This window comes from Nesoenas mayeri, assembly GCF_963082525.1.
Source record: "Nesoenas mayeri genome assembly, chromosome: 6".
NCBI classification, from domain to species: domain Eukaryota; kingdom Metazoa; phylum Chordata; class Aves; order Columbiformes; family Columbidae; genus Nesoenas; species Nesoenas mayeri.
The window spans coordinates 38,823,843-38,842,700 of record NC_137545.1 but is presented as its reverse complement, the minus strand read 5'-3'; the positions used below and the strand labels follow the sequence as shown (position 1 = coordinate 38,842,700).

The 18,858-nt window shown below is 35.0% G+C and overlaps 1 protein-coding gene across 1 annotated transcript in view; it reads left to right on the top strand.

Annotated features, from left to right (window-relative positions):
- Positions 1–18,858, top strand: part of LRP1B (LDL receptor related protein 1B) — a gene marked incomplete at both ends in the record, with an annotated part of 678,833 nt that overhangs the window by 594,155 nt on the left and 65,820 nt on the right. The window contains 6 exons of the mRNA XM_080346793.1: positions 339–458; positions 6,173–6,289; positions 13,085–13,191; positions 13,844–13,973; positions 14,835–14,941; positions 15,794–15,926. Of these exons, the coding sequence (XP_080202919.1) occupies positions 339–458; positions 6,173–6,289; positions 13,085–13,191; positions 13,844–13,973; positions 14,835–14,941; positions 15,794–15,926 (714 nt within the window). The remainder of the gene's footprint in view (positions 1–338; positions 459–6,172; positions 6,290–13,084; positions 13,192–13,843; positions 13,974–14,834; positions 14,942–15,793; positions 15,927–18,858) is intronic.

Sequence of the window (18,858 nt, the reverse complement as noted above, 5' to 3'; positions counted from 1 at the left end):
GTTTTAAGAAGTTAGAAACAAAAATTAAAAATCTGACTGCTTTTCACTGAAGTGGTTTATCGCATCGATGTTAAGTCTCTTTGTTGTTAAAAGAATATCACAATGACCACTTCATTTATTAGAGTTGTTCAACCTTGCTGTTATATAAAAAATTATGTAAAACAGAAGACAAAATGATAAACAATATAAATCCGAATGCCATTTTCTTGGAGATGTTACGTAAGTGATGCTAGAGATATCCGATTTCCGAATTTTGAGTCCTTTTTTTTTCTTTAAAACAGATGTTTTTAATATCAGCAGAAATTTCTAGTTTTAATTTGGAATCCTTTTATTTAAAGCTGAAAACAGTTGTTCTCCAGACCATTTCCAGTGTAAAACAACGAAACACTGCATTTCGAAACTGTGGGTATGCGATGAAGACCCAGATTGTGCTGATGGATCAGATGAAGCCAACTGTGGTGAGTATGCCAGTGCTTTTCAGTATATTACTGTAGCTGGACATTTTTGAGAAAAGTAGCAAAAGGAAATAATCCCACTTAATATGGCCTCTTTCAATGTATGACAATACGTATCTGATAGGGTAGCTGTCTGTAGCTCATGCCGTTCTTGATGAATCGTGATCTTTATATGGGTAGTCTATAAACTTCATATTATACTACTACTTTATTGGCAGAAACTGTAATGAGTATTGGAATAATGAGTAAATGAGAATATAGTGACATTCTTGATTTTTCTCATACTATTAGCCAGTTTCCCTCAATGTATTCTGTGTCCTTTTTGCTGCTGTAGTTAATAAATAGTGGAAAATATAATAATTTGCAAATCATGTTAGTTAAGAATCCAGAGCAGATTCCAACTTGACATGACCAACCTCTGCCTGAGAGCTCCAGGGGTTGTGCCCTAACACACCACTCCACAAACTTGGCAGCCCCTTAGGTTCTTCTCCAAGAACCCTTGATACTTATGAAATGTTTGTATTTAAATCTGATGGTTTGAGGAGGCAGATCCTCTAGAGGATCAAGGATAGAATAGCACTATTGCCAAACCAAACCCTAATTTCTGTTAGATTTTACACAGTATCCAGAACCATGCTGTTCTCCCCCGCTGAGGCAGATTTTTTAGAACATAAGTACTAGCTTTGAATTCAAGAATTTTTAATTACTTTTTTTAAGATATGTTTTTGGATCACAACTATAACTCTACAGTTTTTAGCATGTTTTTCACTGACAGAATAGATTGATTGTTTGTATTTCTGCAGAAACAGTTAAAATTATTAAGACAATACTCATAGAAAGTCAAAAATATCTAAGCAGTTTTCACATTGGTGTGTATGTGATATTGTTGTGTATGCCTGCTATTCATTATCACTTGGAAAAAAAATTCACACTATATATTAATAGTAGTTGTTCTCAGTCATTGCTTCCATTGTTGGAAAGTACCGAGTCAACTCTTCTGTTTTAAATGAAAGAAAGTAATCACTACGTTATTCCACGAGAAATGGATTACAAATAATCAAAGTCAAAATAAGTGGATCAGAATTATTGGAAAATCCTTGGACATGGATGTCAATTGAAGAGCTACACTAGCCAAGTGCAGAAAAACTTGTGGAAATCTCGAGACAGGTCTACAAAGGAAAAGGTGAAAGAATGTTCTGAGATGGAAGAAAACAGGACAAAGATTTTTACAGAACATTCAAAGCTGACTATTACTCATCAACACATCAGTAAATGTTTTGATGAATTGCATGAGTCTGGACACTATGTGAAAATATTGGAGCTGGTGAATATGTCTAGGAAATTGAATTCTTCCTTCACACTGAAAATGCAAGACCATCATTTGAATTGTCAAGAAGGGGAAACTAATTAATCGTATCAAGTGAAGTTACAGTCCAAAAGCTTGAAGAAACTGTGCCTGCAAAGCTTAGAAGAAGAGATGAATCACCGCCATCGAGACTCTATATCCTGTTCTGAGCTCTTCTGGGAATGTCCCTGCACTGCTCACCTTCTGTTCCACTTCATAAGTGTTTTCTCCTGCACTGTCCCTCATCACCTTGATCTCCAACAAGACGTTGTCTTCCAATCTGGACAGCATGCCACTCTTCCAGACTGTGGATTCATATTCTGAGTAACCCATGCAAGGCCAACTTATATAACACAAAGGGTCTTAGAACAATTCATCTAATAATATTCTCAAGACACGAAGTTTAAAAGCAAAGGGGGAAAATAAAACCTTGACACTGAACAGGAAAAAATGGATTTATGAAGGGAGGAATTGGATTTATAAAAGGTACTTCACTGTGATTCATCATTCTAGTGAACAGAAAGAACAAAGTCCAAATTGCTCAAGTAATTAAATAGTATAGAGGTGCAATGCATGCAATCCCAAATTAAATTGTTGTTTTCAGGCACAATATATATAACTGATTAGGCTGGTTCATACCTAAGACTCATCTTACCTTTTATTCTGTCTCTGGCAGTAACTGAAAGGCAGTGTCTAGGGAAGAATATGTGATCGAAGCAAGGTGTAATGAACCTTCCCTGGGGTACTCTTCCAGCCTCTAACAATTTGAGGCTCGGAGATATTGTGAGTCAAATATGTCTCTGTGTGCAATAGCCCTTGATGGGTTTCAGTCTCCTTTAACCTTTGTAAATCTTTCACAACATGCTGCAACAATGAGTTCCACAGCTTAACTACACGCCTCCCTGAAAAAACACTTAGTTCTTATTTTAAACCTGCTGGCTGAGTATAATGCTCTTAGTGTTTGTGTTGGAGGAGACAGAACAATCTCTATACCACGTGTAGTACGAACACTCAGAGAACAATTAAACCTTAAGAACAGGATGGGTTTAATCACATCTCAAAGTTATCCATAATTTTAGCATTTGAAATGACCTTATTATAGCAGTAGTTTGAACACAGTTTGGTTTTCCGCGTTGTTCTGTTTTTAATTTAAACATGGTTATTTTTATGAACAAAATTTAGTAGAATTAAAGTATAAAGTTGAAAGCCAAGTATAATAAAGATCTGCATATGTTGATACTAAGACTAACATGTTATCATTTATAGTTCATATCTAAAATGCTTACAATGCAAAACTTGTGTAAAGGATAATCCCTTTCTTGCTGAAGTGCTCCATAATCATATGTTTTTGCTTAGTCAACATTTGTTACTATATGTTATTGGAGATATATTGAGTAAATGTGTTAGAAGTAGTCTGAATGTATTTAGTTTCAGACTCAGACAATTGAAGCAGAACTAGGAAATGTACACTTATTAATGAGCGTATGGTGTTTTTCAAAGAACAGGAGGTAGAGTTAATTCATGCTTTCTGTCCAGGCAATTAAAAGAACACATTAGATTATGGAAATCCTTGCTCACAACTGTAATACTTAACATCACAAAGGGCCTGTTCAAGTTAGAATCTGAAGAAAGCTGTGTGCTGTTTTGGAAAATTATTAAAATCTGCTTTAAAGGTCATATGTATTTCAGGTGTTTGTGAATATAATGTGTCAACAGTAGTTTGACTGCTTTCTGCTTCCTCACTTTCTTTAATATTAATGTCATTTTTAGCCTAGAGTCAAAATGTTTGGGTTTTTTTTCTGATGACTGTGTTTCTGGAGGCATTTGAAGGATGCACATGCACACACAAATGCACAAAAATGTACATATATGGAATTAAAATCCCCAAACAGCAATGTAGTAGAATTAGTGGCAAAATAGTGTTTTGCTTCATAGGGATTGATGCTTGAATGAAAATGCTTTTAGGGTGCATATGTAGTATTTTGGGGTTTCTTTTGTTTTGTTTTCCATTTATGACTTCATCCTATTTTCTTCATGCTCATTTAGACTTCTAAAATAAAATCCTAGTTTGCTGTGCATCAGAGAGGAACCCCAACAACCAGCTGCTACCTCAAATGGCCCTTTGCCTGTTACAGAAGACCAATGGATCTCTTAATAAGAATTTGAGGAGAGAAAAATGATGATGGAGTTGTCATTACTAACTTTTTTGTCTTTGTACGATTCTTATCTGAACTTTTACATTTTAACGTGGTCTCATTTTAATAAAAATGGAAAGCAAATTAGTGCTGAAAACAGCAATGACAAATGTGTGTGGGTCCATGCATTGTTTTCTTAGTTTCAAAAATTAAGGCCTTGCACTATTTTCTTTGAGTAAATCAATCTTTCTCAAAGATCAGATATTTGTTACACAACTTCCCCAAACCTTCATCTGTTATACCTCAGTTCTAGTATCCTAATGTTTTCTTCATCTCTCATTAACGTGAAGAAGGAAATACAAGACAAGCAAATCTGGTTTCAAAAGGCATTGTCAGCTATAAGCTGCTGTGAGAGATCAGAGTCAACCCAAGGGAAAAGTAAAGATTTCAGAAGTGGAGTGAACAAGAGCGAGCCTTACAAACATGCAAAATATTTTATATAAAGAATTCACTGCTTCGATGTGTTTGGTAAAAATAAAGTAAGAAGATAAAGGTTAATATTCAAATGGTAATCATAAGGTTAGACTATACATGGATAAATTATAAAAAAAAATCCAACCTTTCTTCACAACTATAAAGAAGCAATGCTAGAAAATGGATTTAGCATCCCTGAGAAGTAGATAATCCTTCATGAAGAATAAGAAGTTCTCTTCATCCTAGCAGGTAGCTGAAATGAAGGGATGTCAACTCTGGTGTTTATGTATTACTGATTAGATCTTGGTATGTCTATTGAATAGGATAAATAGAATGTAATCTGTCATTATTCTTTAGGTCTTATTTTGTGGGCAAATATGTTAATGGAGATTGGAGACTTTAGTAGAAGCACTTCAATAAACATAGGATGAATTTCTGATTTGAATCTTCGCCTTTTGCAAAGATACAGAAACAAAATACAAGAGCATCTTTGTTTTCAGGGGAGGGAGTTATTTTTAAATGCTTTTAAGTGCTTGCAAGTGCAATTATTTGAAATGTCATGATTGAAATGTCATACACTGTCATCTTGAGAAATATTGTAGGAAAAAGTGTTTGGGGAGAAAACTACTTACAATCATATTGACAGAGAATAAAGAACAAATGCAAAAGGCAGTATCGTATAATAATTACCAAATTTTTGAGTGTATGCAACTGAGCTGCAACACCATCTAACTTTGCTGTCTTGGTATTCAAATGTAGTTTTGATTTATCACTCTAGTTCCAGAACCACACCTAAAACAAAGCACAAAAAGCAGCAGTTTGGCTGTAGCATCCAATCTAATACCTCTAATTTGTCAGCCTTTCCATTTTACAGGCAAAGTGGATTGATTTAAGCTAGTGTTTCAGTCCTTCTTCATTCTGTCAGTTATTAGAAATCAGAGAGTTGTCATGATAGCAATATGAAGTCTGAACTGACATGCTATGAAATAGCCTAATGGAAATTTTAAAAATTTCTATTGAAATATCATCGCAGTGACATGTAATTTTAAATATGTCATTGAAGCTTTCACAAAGCAAACTTCATTTTTTTCTCAAAGAAAATGTCACTGATATCTTTTTAATTTACTTCATTTCATCTCAGTCCTTAGAACCTGAAAAAATTACTTGAGAAATAAAAGACAGAAAGGAAACACAGAGGCAGCTCCTTCCTGCTGGAGTTCAGGATGTTCGTGCATCTCCAAGAGGCTTTGCCTAAGATGCTACTCTGTAAACAGAAACGCTCACTGAATGTCTACTGTATGAAGAAAACAAATCTCAGTTTAGCATTATATGCTTAATACTGTTTCACTTTGTATAAGTAAAATTCCAGTCCAAGACATCAGAATGTGAAAATATAAATCAAAATGTATGTTTTCTGTCAAGTATTAGTCATAAGTTATTCTATGCAAACATAGCTTTTGAGAAATATATGTTTTGTACATTTGACAATAGATTCTTGTGATATGATCTCTTGTAAAGCAACCTTACAGTTACATTCAAGGAAAAGTCAATGCAGTTTTTGAGATTATGTGCAATAACCTTTACTCAAGCTAATTCATGATCACTTCTGAATTCCACATATTTTACTTTGAATGACAGTATTTACAGTCTGTATTTTAATTTTTCATTTTATCAGCGTTATTTGTTTTGATGTGTTTGGTGACAGTTTTCCAGGTTTGCCTCTTTGTCTCCAATGATATAAATTATATTTGTCTTAATTGCAGATAAAAAAACTTGTGGGCCTCATGAATTCCAGTGCAAAAACAACAACTGTATTCCAGACCATTGGAAATGTGACAGCCAAAACGACTGTGGTGACAACTCTGATGAAGAAAACTGTAGTAAGTAACTTTTACCTAAGTATGTGTTACAAGGAGTGGAGTCAGTTTAGCAACATGTAAGAGGAAACCTTTTAGTTCTGTTAAATTGCATGTGTATGTTTTTATACAGCACCATCTGATCTGTTGAAAATCAGCTGGACCAGAATTTAAATTGTTCCTTGCTGAAATTCTCCAGTTTTATTGATTCTTATAAAGTGCTGTAATTCTGTATCAGCTATGCAAAAATGCCTGACCTATGAATTCTCAATATTCTGATGGATTAAAAAAATATTACAATTAGTTTACCTTTACCAATAAGTTACATATTGTGTTTCTTATCTCTAGATAAGAGTCATAAAAGCTACTCGGTGATAAAGCGATAAGCATTTGTTAACAAAGAATCAAACACTGTCTGCCCATTATATTCAGTATATTCCTGAGATGATTTTCCTTGTTTGGTATCTTGAAAAGTCTATTCCTATAATAATTAATCACATTAAAAAGTATAAGTTGTTATTGGAATTAGCTCAGTTAACCTTGTACTCCTCTACCTATGAGGAACCTGAATGCCTAATAAATCTCTATAAACCACTTTCAGTGAGTTAATGTAGGTCTGGTTCTCAGGAAGAAATGACAAATTCTTAATGATTTTATCTCATAATCATTCTCTTTATATAATACTTCAAGAGGGAAACTCCACAAATAGTTCTGAAGTGCTTTCTCATCAGTTGGCAATTTCTGTTCTTTTTTTTTCTTAGAAATCTAATAAATTAATACCTTGTTGTGTACATGATCTTGAATGCATATTCCTGACTTTGTATCATGAACATATATTTAGTATCTTCAAGCTAATACCTTAGAAAGCTTAATAAGTTAAGCATTCTCATGCTACATAAGTGCTGTCTTTCTCCCATTTGAGACGTGGTGTCCATAGGAACAGGATGTCTGGATTTGGCTGCCTTTAGGTTACTATCTACATTTGAAAATGTGAGTTACTGCAAGCAGGAGTGCTGTCATTTTCATATGCAAGTGTCCCATCTAAAGGGGAAAATGTCATGAGCTCAGTAATCCCTAAGAGCTGTTTATTGTTATACCTTGGGGTGAAGGGTCAACACACAAAAGCTTTCTTAACTTTTTGGGTGAATTTAGCGAAAAATTGATTCTCGGTGCCAGTGAGACTTTTTCCACATACATTTATATTAAAAATAACAAGAAATTAATTATGTTGTTATCCTCATGTAAAAATCAAAGAAAGACATACCGTTTCCATAAAACATTATTGCTATTTATGAAATGTGTCAAGCATCGTATATGGAATTTGCCATGTGTGAAGTGGGATCTTTTTATCACCTAGTATTCAGAAATTTGTTCCCTGAAGTTTAGGTTATCATAGTACAAAGTGATAAAGAAATCAAAAAAAATCTAGGAGCAATCATCCATCAGGTTTTTCTTTTAATTATTTATTAAGCTTGCCATCTTTGTGTTCACATCAATAATTGATTTATATATTCCATTCTTGGCATTTCTCTAGACTTTCAGATAAAGAAATATGTACTTAATTGTAACAGATGGAATTAGTGAGTTGAGAATATCCAGACACAACCAGTGCATCCAATGTAAGGCTGGAGGGGTGAACTGTAGTTGGTGATTCCTTTTTGTTTTCATCTTCCTTTGCTTGTCAAATGTCTGTTTCACTCCTAACTGTTGAGTTCCATATTCTGCTGTTTAAATTAAATACAGCAGGCTGACACAGTTGTGAAATTCAAAATCTTGGAAGCACTGGGAAAATATAGAATATTGCGCAGTTGTTTGAAATAGATGTGTAAAATTCTTTGTAGACTGTCAAGCCACTTACAGAATAAAGTGTAATGAAACAAATATACACGAAATTAGAACTTCAAAAGCATTTGACAAAATATATTACATTGCACGTTATGATAAGTTGTTCATAGCACACATGAATTTACAAAGGGCCTGTCAGGCAACTGTATCAGAAAATGAGATGTTTCTCAAGAATGCAGAATGGATTCATTGAATTACAGAAATGCAGCTCAGGTATTCACATTTCTCTAGGTAGTTTCTTTGCATTCACACTCAGCATCCTGGTGAAGTTATCAGAAGTGAAGCAGAATGTGTGTTAGAAAATACCATATATGGATGTGAAAAATCATTAGTGGTACAATACAAATAGTTGTGCCTGTTATAACTATGTTATTTAACTGTGTTTGTCTTACAATCTATTGTTCTTTAACTGTATTTGGACCCTTCCAAATAAGTAAGAGTTATTATGAAGATTATAGGTCTGTACTGAGATAGCACTAAGCAAATCAAATGCATTTTTAACTCTTCTGAGTTAATATCTCTTGGGAGGGGTAATTTGCTTTCAGAGTTTATTTGGATTTTTAAAAACAAATTTGAGCAAAATAGTATTTTCTCTTTCAGGGAATTTCAAAAAAAGGAAAATTTCATAGTAATGACTGTCTTATTCCTGCTGAAAAGAAGGCACCAGTGATGTTTTATTGAATGTAATTAAAGAAAATTTAATACACTGTAAACATTGAAGCAAAGCAAATGTAATAATGCTGTAGAAAGACATGAATTCAATCAGTGTAAAAAATATTACTGTTGCTAGACAATCTTTTCAAAGCTGTTTTATTGCTCTTACAAGTTGTCAAGAAAACAAATTAGTTAATTTTGTGCTGGGATAAGTTTGTATCCCAAATGCAGTGAGAACTACCAGTTATTTAATATTTAAGTGAAAACGTTTTAAACCAGTCTATCGAAAGAAATTAAGCTTGAGTAAGTTTGGAGTGGACAGTGCTGTAAATTCACATCCTTTCTATTGCTTAAGTCTCAGCTGATGTGGTGCATGTCAGACAATGCCCAGGTGTCAATACCAGCCAAAGGCAACTATGCTACTTGGTCTGGTAAAGTGACTTGTACCAAAGGTTTCTGCTCTTATGTATACCTACCAGTCCTGTGCCTGGAGTAACAAGGAACAAGTGTCTTCTTTGCTAAAATACAATGCTAGGTTATTGGAAATAAATAAGAAAATTTGCATTTAATGCCACATAAAATATGTTAGAAAGACTCCCAACTATGACCAGTTTAATTATCTCACGCTCACAGGCATTCGTTCTTCAGGATTGCCCATGTCATTGGTTTTAGCAGTATTGTAATGGAGAATTATAGGAAGGGTGGGGTTTTTTTTCATCCTCTTCCATTTTCTCAAGTGAACTTATTTGGTTGGGCTAGATTTAATTTTCTTCACAGTTGCTTATATGGTGCTGTGTTCTGGATTTGTGACCAAGACAGGGTTGGTGGCACGCTGATGTTGAGCTGTTGCTGAGCGGTGCTGGCACATTGTTCAAGCCTCTCCTGTTCCTCATGCTGCCCCAGCAGCCAGAAGGGGACACAGTGGGGACAACTGACCCCAGCTGACCAAAGGGGGTATCTCTTACCATTGATGTCATGCTCAGCATGTAAAAAGCTGGGGAGAAGGTGGGGTTCAGAGTTATGGTGTTTGTCTTCCCAAGGCTGTCACATGTGATGGAAGCAGCCAAGCACCAGTTTGCCAATGGGAGGTAGTGAATGAATTATTATTTTGCTTTGCTGTACATGCAGCTTTTCCTTTACCTATTTAACTGTCTTTATCTCAACCCACAAGTTTTCAAACTTTTACCCTTCTGAGTACAAATATATGAAAAAGAACACTTTAAGTTTGAACTTCATATCCTATTTTAAGAAAAAAGCTATGGTTCTTCCTTCTGACTTCAAAGAATCACCGAATGGTTGGGGTTGGAAGGGACCTCTGGAGATCATCCAGTCCAACCCACCTGCTAAAGCAGGTTCACCAGAGCAGATCACACAGGAAGGTGTCCAGGTGGGTTTGAATGTCTTCAGAGAAGGAGACTCCACAGCCTCTCTGGGCAGCCTGGTCCAGGCTCTGGCACCTCAAAGTAAAGAAGTTTCTCCTCATATTCAGATGGAACCTCCTGTGCTTCAGTCTGTGCCCGTTGCCCCATATCCTGTCATTGGGCACCACTGACAGGAGTCTGGTCCATCCTCTTGACACCCACCCTGGAGTTATTTATAAACATTGATGAGATCCCCTCTCAGCTTCTCTTCTCCAGGCTGAACAGACCCAGCTCTCTGTCTCTCCTCCTCTCTCTTTGTGTATAAGTAATCGGTCTCCCAAAAAATCTTCATGACTTAGTACAGTATCTATGATAATTAAACGTAAAAATGAACCCAAATATGAAATAATTTTAAATGTTTCTCATTGCATCCTTTCCTTGCTACCATTTATGTTGATGACAAATGATGACTCTACAGATTATTTTCAGAGAAATATATGAAAGAAGTAGATCATCTTACGTGCTGTGTTTCAAATAAAATTCTTTCTAATAATTCAGAAATCCTTTTCTCCATTGTTTTTGTAAAGCAGAAGCTGAAAGCTGCTGTCCTTCATTGGTTATACAGAAGTCTATTAATACTTACTCCTTTCACTAGCAGTCTGAGCACTGATGGGAAAGTACTCTCCTCTGTTCAAATGTAAATCAAAGCAATATATTCCAGCAACAGAAGAAATATTTCTTGCAAACAGAGAATTGATAAGTTAGCTTATTGTGTACATTTTGCAGAATTGAATCTCTACTTATAAATAATTCATTAGCAGTATAGAAAATATATTTGCTTATATTTTGCAAATCAATATGGAAACATGACAAACGTTTATTTGCATGTGAATTATTTTTTCCACAAATTATTTCCTTTATGTAATTATCATATCTTGAACTTCCTCTTCCTGACCTGTTTCCAAAAAAAAAAGAATCAAATGTCAGTGATTTGCTAACATTTTCTCAATGTGCTTATACTTTGAAAAAAATGCAAACTAGTATGTGTATAATCTAAGAATCTATATAAATGCTAACCTATTGTTTGCTTAAATATAGCATAGCTGGAGAACTGATGCAATTGCTGTAGATCTGCTTTTATTATAACTTTCCTACAGCTTCAAAATGAAAAGTTATGCCTATCTGAAAAAACAAAATTTCTCTTAAAAACTTTCAAACAGGATCATTTTGACTTTTTTTTTTTTTTGTCAAAAACAGCTAAAAGGTTCATTAAAACTATTCATTTCTTGAAAGAGTTTTTGATTTTTATAAATCCAGGGAGAAAAACTAAGTTAAACTTTACCTTAGACCTGTGCAACTCATGTATTGTCATGCTGGTATTTGACCGATTTCTTGTCAATTGGACGCCTCTAATTTTGTGTTTGCTTTCCTTGATCACTATGGAATGTTTTTAAAGGCATTCATGCTTCCACGTTCTGTAACTAGCTAAAGGACCCTTTATCATTACGCAGTCCATTACTCTCCATTGCTACGTTCTGCTCTCAGTCTCTCCTTTTTCTTTTTGACCCTTTGTTGATTTATGCACTGTCATTTACCATTTGCCTGAATTCTTTTCCCATCTCTCTGTTGAAAAGCTCTTACTAATTAATCTTTATTTTTTTATTTTACATTATTTACATAATGCAATGTTTATTGTGATGGAAATAATCCCACAAATAATCCTTGTTTGTTTTTTCAGTTCTACTTTCCCAATGCTCTCTGACTGGCAGTCTAAATTGCATGGAAAGCCTTGCTTAAATTCCCCTCAACACCCTTCTCTACCTTTGTTTGTGTCCAAAGTCCAGGCACTAACTTTTTTTCCATCCAATCTCCTTTGTATTGGTCCTGCTTTTCAGGAGGAAAGCACATAGTGTTCTGCTGGGGAATCTTCCAGTCTGGTCCCCCGGCCAGGGTTTTTGCAGCAGCAATAGGGGAAACACAGAGCTGTGCAGACAGTGAAGTAAATAGGCTGGAACAGCCAATCTCACCTTCTCAGGATTACTCCATCACTCCCTGTTTCCCCTCTTTGCTTTACCTGTGCCTTGAATTAATTTTGTGTCTACTCTTCTCCTTTATTGTGTCCACCTTTAATAATGATTTCAGACCTCTCTGCGTTTTTGTTTCTTCCCAGAGAGTAGAGCAACATACCCATTTATCACAAAACATCCCACTTACCTTCCGACCATTCCTGTCTCCTATCTGTAAGCTCCTTAGATTCTTTTTATCTAACGTCTCCCTTTGTTTTCCTTAAAATTACTTGAAAATTCTATCCCTGTCCTTCTCTTTTATTTTCTGTGTTTTCCAGCAAATTGACAATTTTGTCAGTATTTAAGTTGGTGGATTATTATCATACTTCCATATTTAATTTCTGGAAAAATTGATTTTTCTTGAAACACCAAACCTTGCCTCATAGGCATTCCATTTACCATCTCAATACTGTTTCCTTGAATGCTTTACCCCCCTTAGTGCAGGGTGAGCTGACTCTTGATGTGCACACGTTAAAAGGTGTGTGATAAATGGTATGCTACTGTGTGATGGAAAGTCAAAGATCTGGTTAGTTCTAATTACATTGGCTATTAACAGGTGGAAAAGTGATTTTTAGTCTGTGGTACATAGCTCATAAAACTTGTAAGAACATATGTGCATTGAGATAAATAATATTTATATAGTCAGCATCACCTAATTTTGTAAAGAAATTTGATAGAACTGAAATTATTTTCATTACTATCTTGCTGTATGTAAATGAAATATAGTTATAAAATGTCATGAAACAAAATCTTACAGAAAAAAAAATCTATAGTTTACAAGTTAGTGGTTTTGACTCTGTTACAGTCATTCACTGATTGATTGGAGGGGTTTATGTGTAAAATATTTTATGGAAATGCTAATAATCCCAGGGCTGCTACTTTTCTTTATTCAGAGCCTCAGACGTGCACTTTGAAAGACTTTCTTTGTGCAAACGGAGACTGTGTTTCAGCAAGATTCTGGTGTGATGGAGACTATGACTGTGCAGATGGCTCAGACGAGGTAGGCTTCTTCCAGAAAAAAATATTTCTTTAGGAAATTGATAGTTTTATATTGCTGGAGAATGGATTCCCATATAGCAATATTTTTGAAAAGCAGCAATGGGAATTCTACATGTTAATGCACATATGAAAATATATTTACCAAATTAAAGCTAAACCGATTAAAATTGTTATCTTAAAAGGAGAACATGCATATAAAATCAAGCCATGTTTAACAATAGTCTATGTCTTTTTGTCCCAGCAATGATCTGGACCTCTTCCCATTCTGGAAATATGTTGTGTCCTGGTTGGGGAATCACTCTTTCTAAACACAAGAGTGGTTTGCATTGGTTTGTGGTTTTTTTGAGAAAACAATATAGACTGTTGCATAGCAAAGGCTCATTGAATGATGCTTTGCTCTTTTTCTGTTCTTTCGGGTCCCTTTTGTCCCTTCTCCTTTCTTGCCAGTGCGGGACCTCAGGTGCTTCCACCTACTAAGAGGGTACCAGCCACCTTTCATGAATCGTATCTATAAATATATTCTATTTCACAAGGCATTGCTGTATTTCATAGTGTGCAGGAGTACAGCCTGTAACTTCTGTGATCAGCTGTGTATTTATCACTGTTTACATTAATCTCTTAATCTCGTTTATGCATTGTTTTTATTGCACCAGAGGTATTGTGAAACAGACTGTTCAAGAGATCAGTTCCAGTGTTCCAATGGTCAGTGCATATCAGCAAAATGGAAATGTGATGGTCATGAAGATTGCAAACTTGGGGATGATGAGAAAAATTGTGAACCAGGTATTGTTTTAAATAATGCTGAGAAATAAAGTGACGCTTGTTAGAGGAATTGTATTTAATTTTAATTTATTGAAGTATAATTTGATAATACATACTCAGTTTATAAAATTCTTTTCTGAAAAAAGCTGTAATTCTTGGCATTTTACTAAAGTGTCTCTAAGGCTTTTTGGCTTTGTGGTATTCATTCAATTTTTATTAGACCTTATGCAAAGTTTTTCTCTAGCAAATTATTATTTTTGTTGTTATTATTTCCATATTGCTGTCTTGGAAAATACAGTTATTTATTTTTGCAGGAATTTTGTTAATTTTTTGTAAGCTTCATCTAGATGGGTGCAACTGATAGATGCCTATGACAAAAATCCCCTGATTTCAAGTGTGACAATAATATCCATCAGTATTTTAACTGAAACGGATTAATATGTATTTTTTTAAAGTGTAATAACTTATACTTTCTAAAACCATGGTTTCTTATAGATTTAGCTTATTTAATTATAGGTACTTACATAGCTTTAGCTAAACTCTAAGCCTATTTTAAAGAAAACAATTTTTTAAATATACTTGTTCTATGAATATTTGTATAAGTGTATTTACCATTGTAACCAAGCATGAGGAAAACACAAGAAGAAATTTCTCAGAGGTAAAACACAAATATCCTTTCACTGTCATTATACAATTCACTTAGGATGCAACATTTCTGTTTTGTCAAATATTTCATCAAAGGTTACAAACGTTGGGAAAAGCTCTGATCAGCTTCAAATACATGTTCGCTCACAATGTTAACCAGGTGAAAACATTAAATTATAAAGCAACTTATTTATAAATTGTCTCTTTTTTTATGCTAAAATATGTGTTTGTAACCAGCATCACCAACCTGCTCTTCAAGTGAGTACGTGTGTGCAAGTGGAGGATGCATTTCAGCATCTTTGAGATGTAATGGAGAGTATGACTGTGCTGATGGATCTGATGAGGTAGCCAACAAATTTCTGTTGTTTTTGTGTTTTTTTTTCTTTTCCCAGTGTCTGACATGAAATTCGTAACAGTTTTAGATCTGAAAATAATTAAAAGAGCAAATGTTTGGGGGTTTTTGCATCCATTGAACACTGGCAGATAATTAGCCCACATGATTTCGGTTCCCTGGTAGTTACACTGCGTTATGTTTGTTTGCTCCATGGCCACCTTTTGGAGTAGACAAACTTGTGTCCCGTAAGTCAAAACCTGAGCATGGTTCTGGTGGAATTTCCTTCAGGAACCGCTCCATACTGTCAGTGTGGGCAAGTTTGTGTCACATTTGGCTCCCTTTGTCCTCTAGATTCACCTAATACAATCCTAGTAGGCACCTCACCATCTGTGGGCCTTCATGCCATGATCTTTTATGTGTTGCACTGTTGGTATCTTTTTAAAAAAATATTAACCTTCATGTATAACTTCAAGAAAAAAGACTGAAAATAAGTGTTATTTCTCAGAGCGATGAAGGTGCCAGTTAGAGCCTGAAGGCTCCCTGAGCCAAATGCCACCATCCACTCTGGAGGTTTCCAGGGCTGGTTCTCTTAGGGCAGTTGACTTCAGAATGTCAGTCTAGTCATTGTTTCCATTGTTAATACTAAATGACATAAAGAAGTAACATCAGAATATATGTACCGTGTATTTACGATTTCATTTAGACTTCAGAAACTATTTAATTGCGCATCGTCAGGAACAACTTTATTGTATTAAATACTCAGGGCAATGAAAAACAGTGTTGGTAAATTTTGTTAGGTTTGTATTTAAGTGTGTTGTTATTCTCTTTCAGTAATACTTAGTTCATATCTCTATCTGCACAGATGGATTGTGTAACAGAATGTAAAGAAGATCAGTTTCGATGCAAAAATAAGGCCTACTGTATCCCGGTCAGATGGCTTTGTGATGGCATCCATGACTGCGTGGATGGCAGTGACGAAGAAAACTGTGACCAAGGCAAGAGATGCTTTTCTTTAAAAGTCTTCCTTTATTGTTTTTTTTTTGTATCAACACACATTGTAAGTTAGTGATACCCTGGCAATGCATTCTGAGTGATGAAATGAAAGCTCTATGACCTTTTTTGATGAAGACAGTACAGTAGCTTCACAAGCAATTTGCAGGATGAAACAAAACATATTGTTTGTATGAAAGTTTGTATTATTACTGGAAGCAAATTCTGTCTCATCAGAGGAATCTGTAATAAGTCTACTTAATTTACAGTTTTATAAGCAACAAGAAATTACAAAGCTATAGCCTATAATGAAAAATTCCTAAATAATTAATCCTAAAACCCCAGTTTTCTATTTATTTTTCTGGACCTGAAATGTTGCAACTAACCAGAACCTACGAAAAGGTATTTTGAATTCATGCTCTCCTTAGAGAGCATAACTGTGCACATTAGTTGATTCACATGAAGCTAAACACTGTGCTCAGACTTTCATGCTTATGATTAAGCTTCCAAATGTGTTTTTGAGAAATACATCTCTTGATCGTATTCTCATAGTTGCTGAGGATTTTTTTGAACTGAACGTGTCTTCAGCTACCAGGCAGTAGCAGTGTAACTGTACAAAATTCTTAGAAGTGAAGTAATTCCATAATTGTGACAAACGCAGATATTCTCACTCAAATTAAATAATATTTTCTCAACTTCTTGGGTTTTTTTCCTATTTTCCTCCTTTCCTTTTCTTTAAAATGAGTCGTTCTGTATATTAGTCATCTACAGCCACCTGATACGTGTGCAACTTCAGAAGTAAAATACGGTACAGTAAGAAATAATAATAATCAGAGATGAAGCAAGCGATTATGGGGTAAAATCTCCTTCCCTTACTTTGTTGTAACTCTACTGATCAACACTTACCACTATGGAAAAGAAAAAGAAGAAGTTATGTGGGCTGATTAAGTTTGAAATAGAGACAAGAATATGAAGAAAACGGGAAAATGTTCCAGATATTTAGATGCAAAGAGAAAAAACCCATCATATTTGGAAGTGTTGAAGAATGACTTAAGAGGACTGAGATAACAAAGTTTTTAAGAACTCCTAGTCCATTTTACAACTGCTTTTAAAATAGCTGGACTGTGTCTCTTTAAAACCCGATGAAGTGTAAGTAAGAAGTAACACGCTTTTTTATCTGAAGCCCACATTATTCTTTGGATAGTGTAATGGAGCTTCTGTGAACTGCAAATTGCTTATAATGCAATAAGAAGCCTTTTGCCTAGTTTGTTATTGCTATAATACTTCGTATTTATGTCACAATTATGATTTCTGTTATAAAAATCTACTCTGTAAAGGAATTACGACAGGCAGAGCAATCACATGAAACAAATACCGGTTTATCTCACTGAGAACTAATATTTTCCTCTTTGAAAATCTGGCAAACACAAATGGAGTTTTATTTTACAGCATTCTAAAACAATCTCTGTAATATTTATCTGTATCCCACTGCGCATATTTATAAACATAGCTCTTTTCAATCTTATTGTACAACTAGAATTATGGTTATATTGTGATTACACACACAATTATTTATATTCACGTCTTTCATAATGAAGAATACTTGAATTTTATGTCCTTTTCCTTGGATAATAAAAAAGAATATTTCTGTTAATGTTCACAAGTTATATTTGCAATGAGAGAGAATTTTAGTTGATAACATAGTGTGAGAGTTCCCAATATCCTCTTACACAGTGGGTATTTCATGCAAGTTAATTTTCTGGAAAAAAATAAATTCAAACCATTCAGAACCCTTTATAGCAAAAGAAAACCTTCTGTTGATTTTAATGTGGTGTGAACAGGGCACTGAATAATCAGTAAAAAGCCATTGGAGCCTGACCTAACTCTTAGGGTGGGTGTAATGCACTGAGGGAAGCCACAGTGAGAGTTCTGGTGTTATCATATAAAATTTCATTGTTTCCTCCTCTGCAGGTACACAGCTTTGTTTATTTTACACTCTACTCCTCTCAGGAAACTGAGAAACCAGTTACCATAAAAATGTGTTATGTTAATTTCAAGAAGTTTCCATAACTTTGTTGATTGGTAAAATTTAGTCATAATTTTGAAACAAAATACATTCTTACTGCCACGCATGTTAAAACTGTATCCAACTTGAACCACTTTTTAAAACTTGAGCACTCCAGCTTAAAACGTTTTCTCTCACCCTCTGTTCCATTTTGTTAAATGATTCAGAGCTCAATCAATACTGAAGTTACATGGAAGGATTTGTTCTTGCTGCATTCTGCGTTCAGTAAACAGCCTAATGAGAAATTTCAGGAGTTACAACAAGAGAGAGACTGTTAGAGGTCACCTAGTCTCATCTACTCTGTGCCTACATGGCATGATCTGCCCTAATTACTGAGTTTATAGTTGATGTGGAAGTTACAAGCCTGGCTCAGCCTATTACTCCTCAGGAGAAGACGTAGATGTTACCTCATGGTGAAGGGACTGCAATCGCTTTGTCTGTTCTGATCATGATGTGGCTCAGAGTGGGAGTAGGAAGAGGTGGAAGATCAGACATGTATGTGAAGCAAACCTGAAGCAAAGATGCCTTTCACAAGTCTGACTGTATTTCTGTCGGCTGGTTTGTACCGGTCTCTGAGAGCACAAATTACTGGTTTTCCCAGCCAGGTCTGTTCTGAACGGCAGCATCATCAAAGCAGGTTACGGACAGAAAGGTAGTTTAGGCGTCTCCTGGCTAAATGCAAGGGGAACATATCTAGATGGTGAGTTTTCAGTGTCTTTCCTTGATAACCACTCTTTCTAATCAGGCCAAATAGCTAACAAATGGCTAACAGTCATGAAAAGGAAGTGAAAAAAGTGTATGGGCAAGGAAGGGATGTTTAAATGAATATTTCCCTCTGCCTTTCCAACCTTTTCATTTGTTTTTTTCTCATT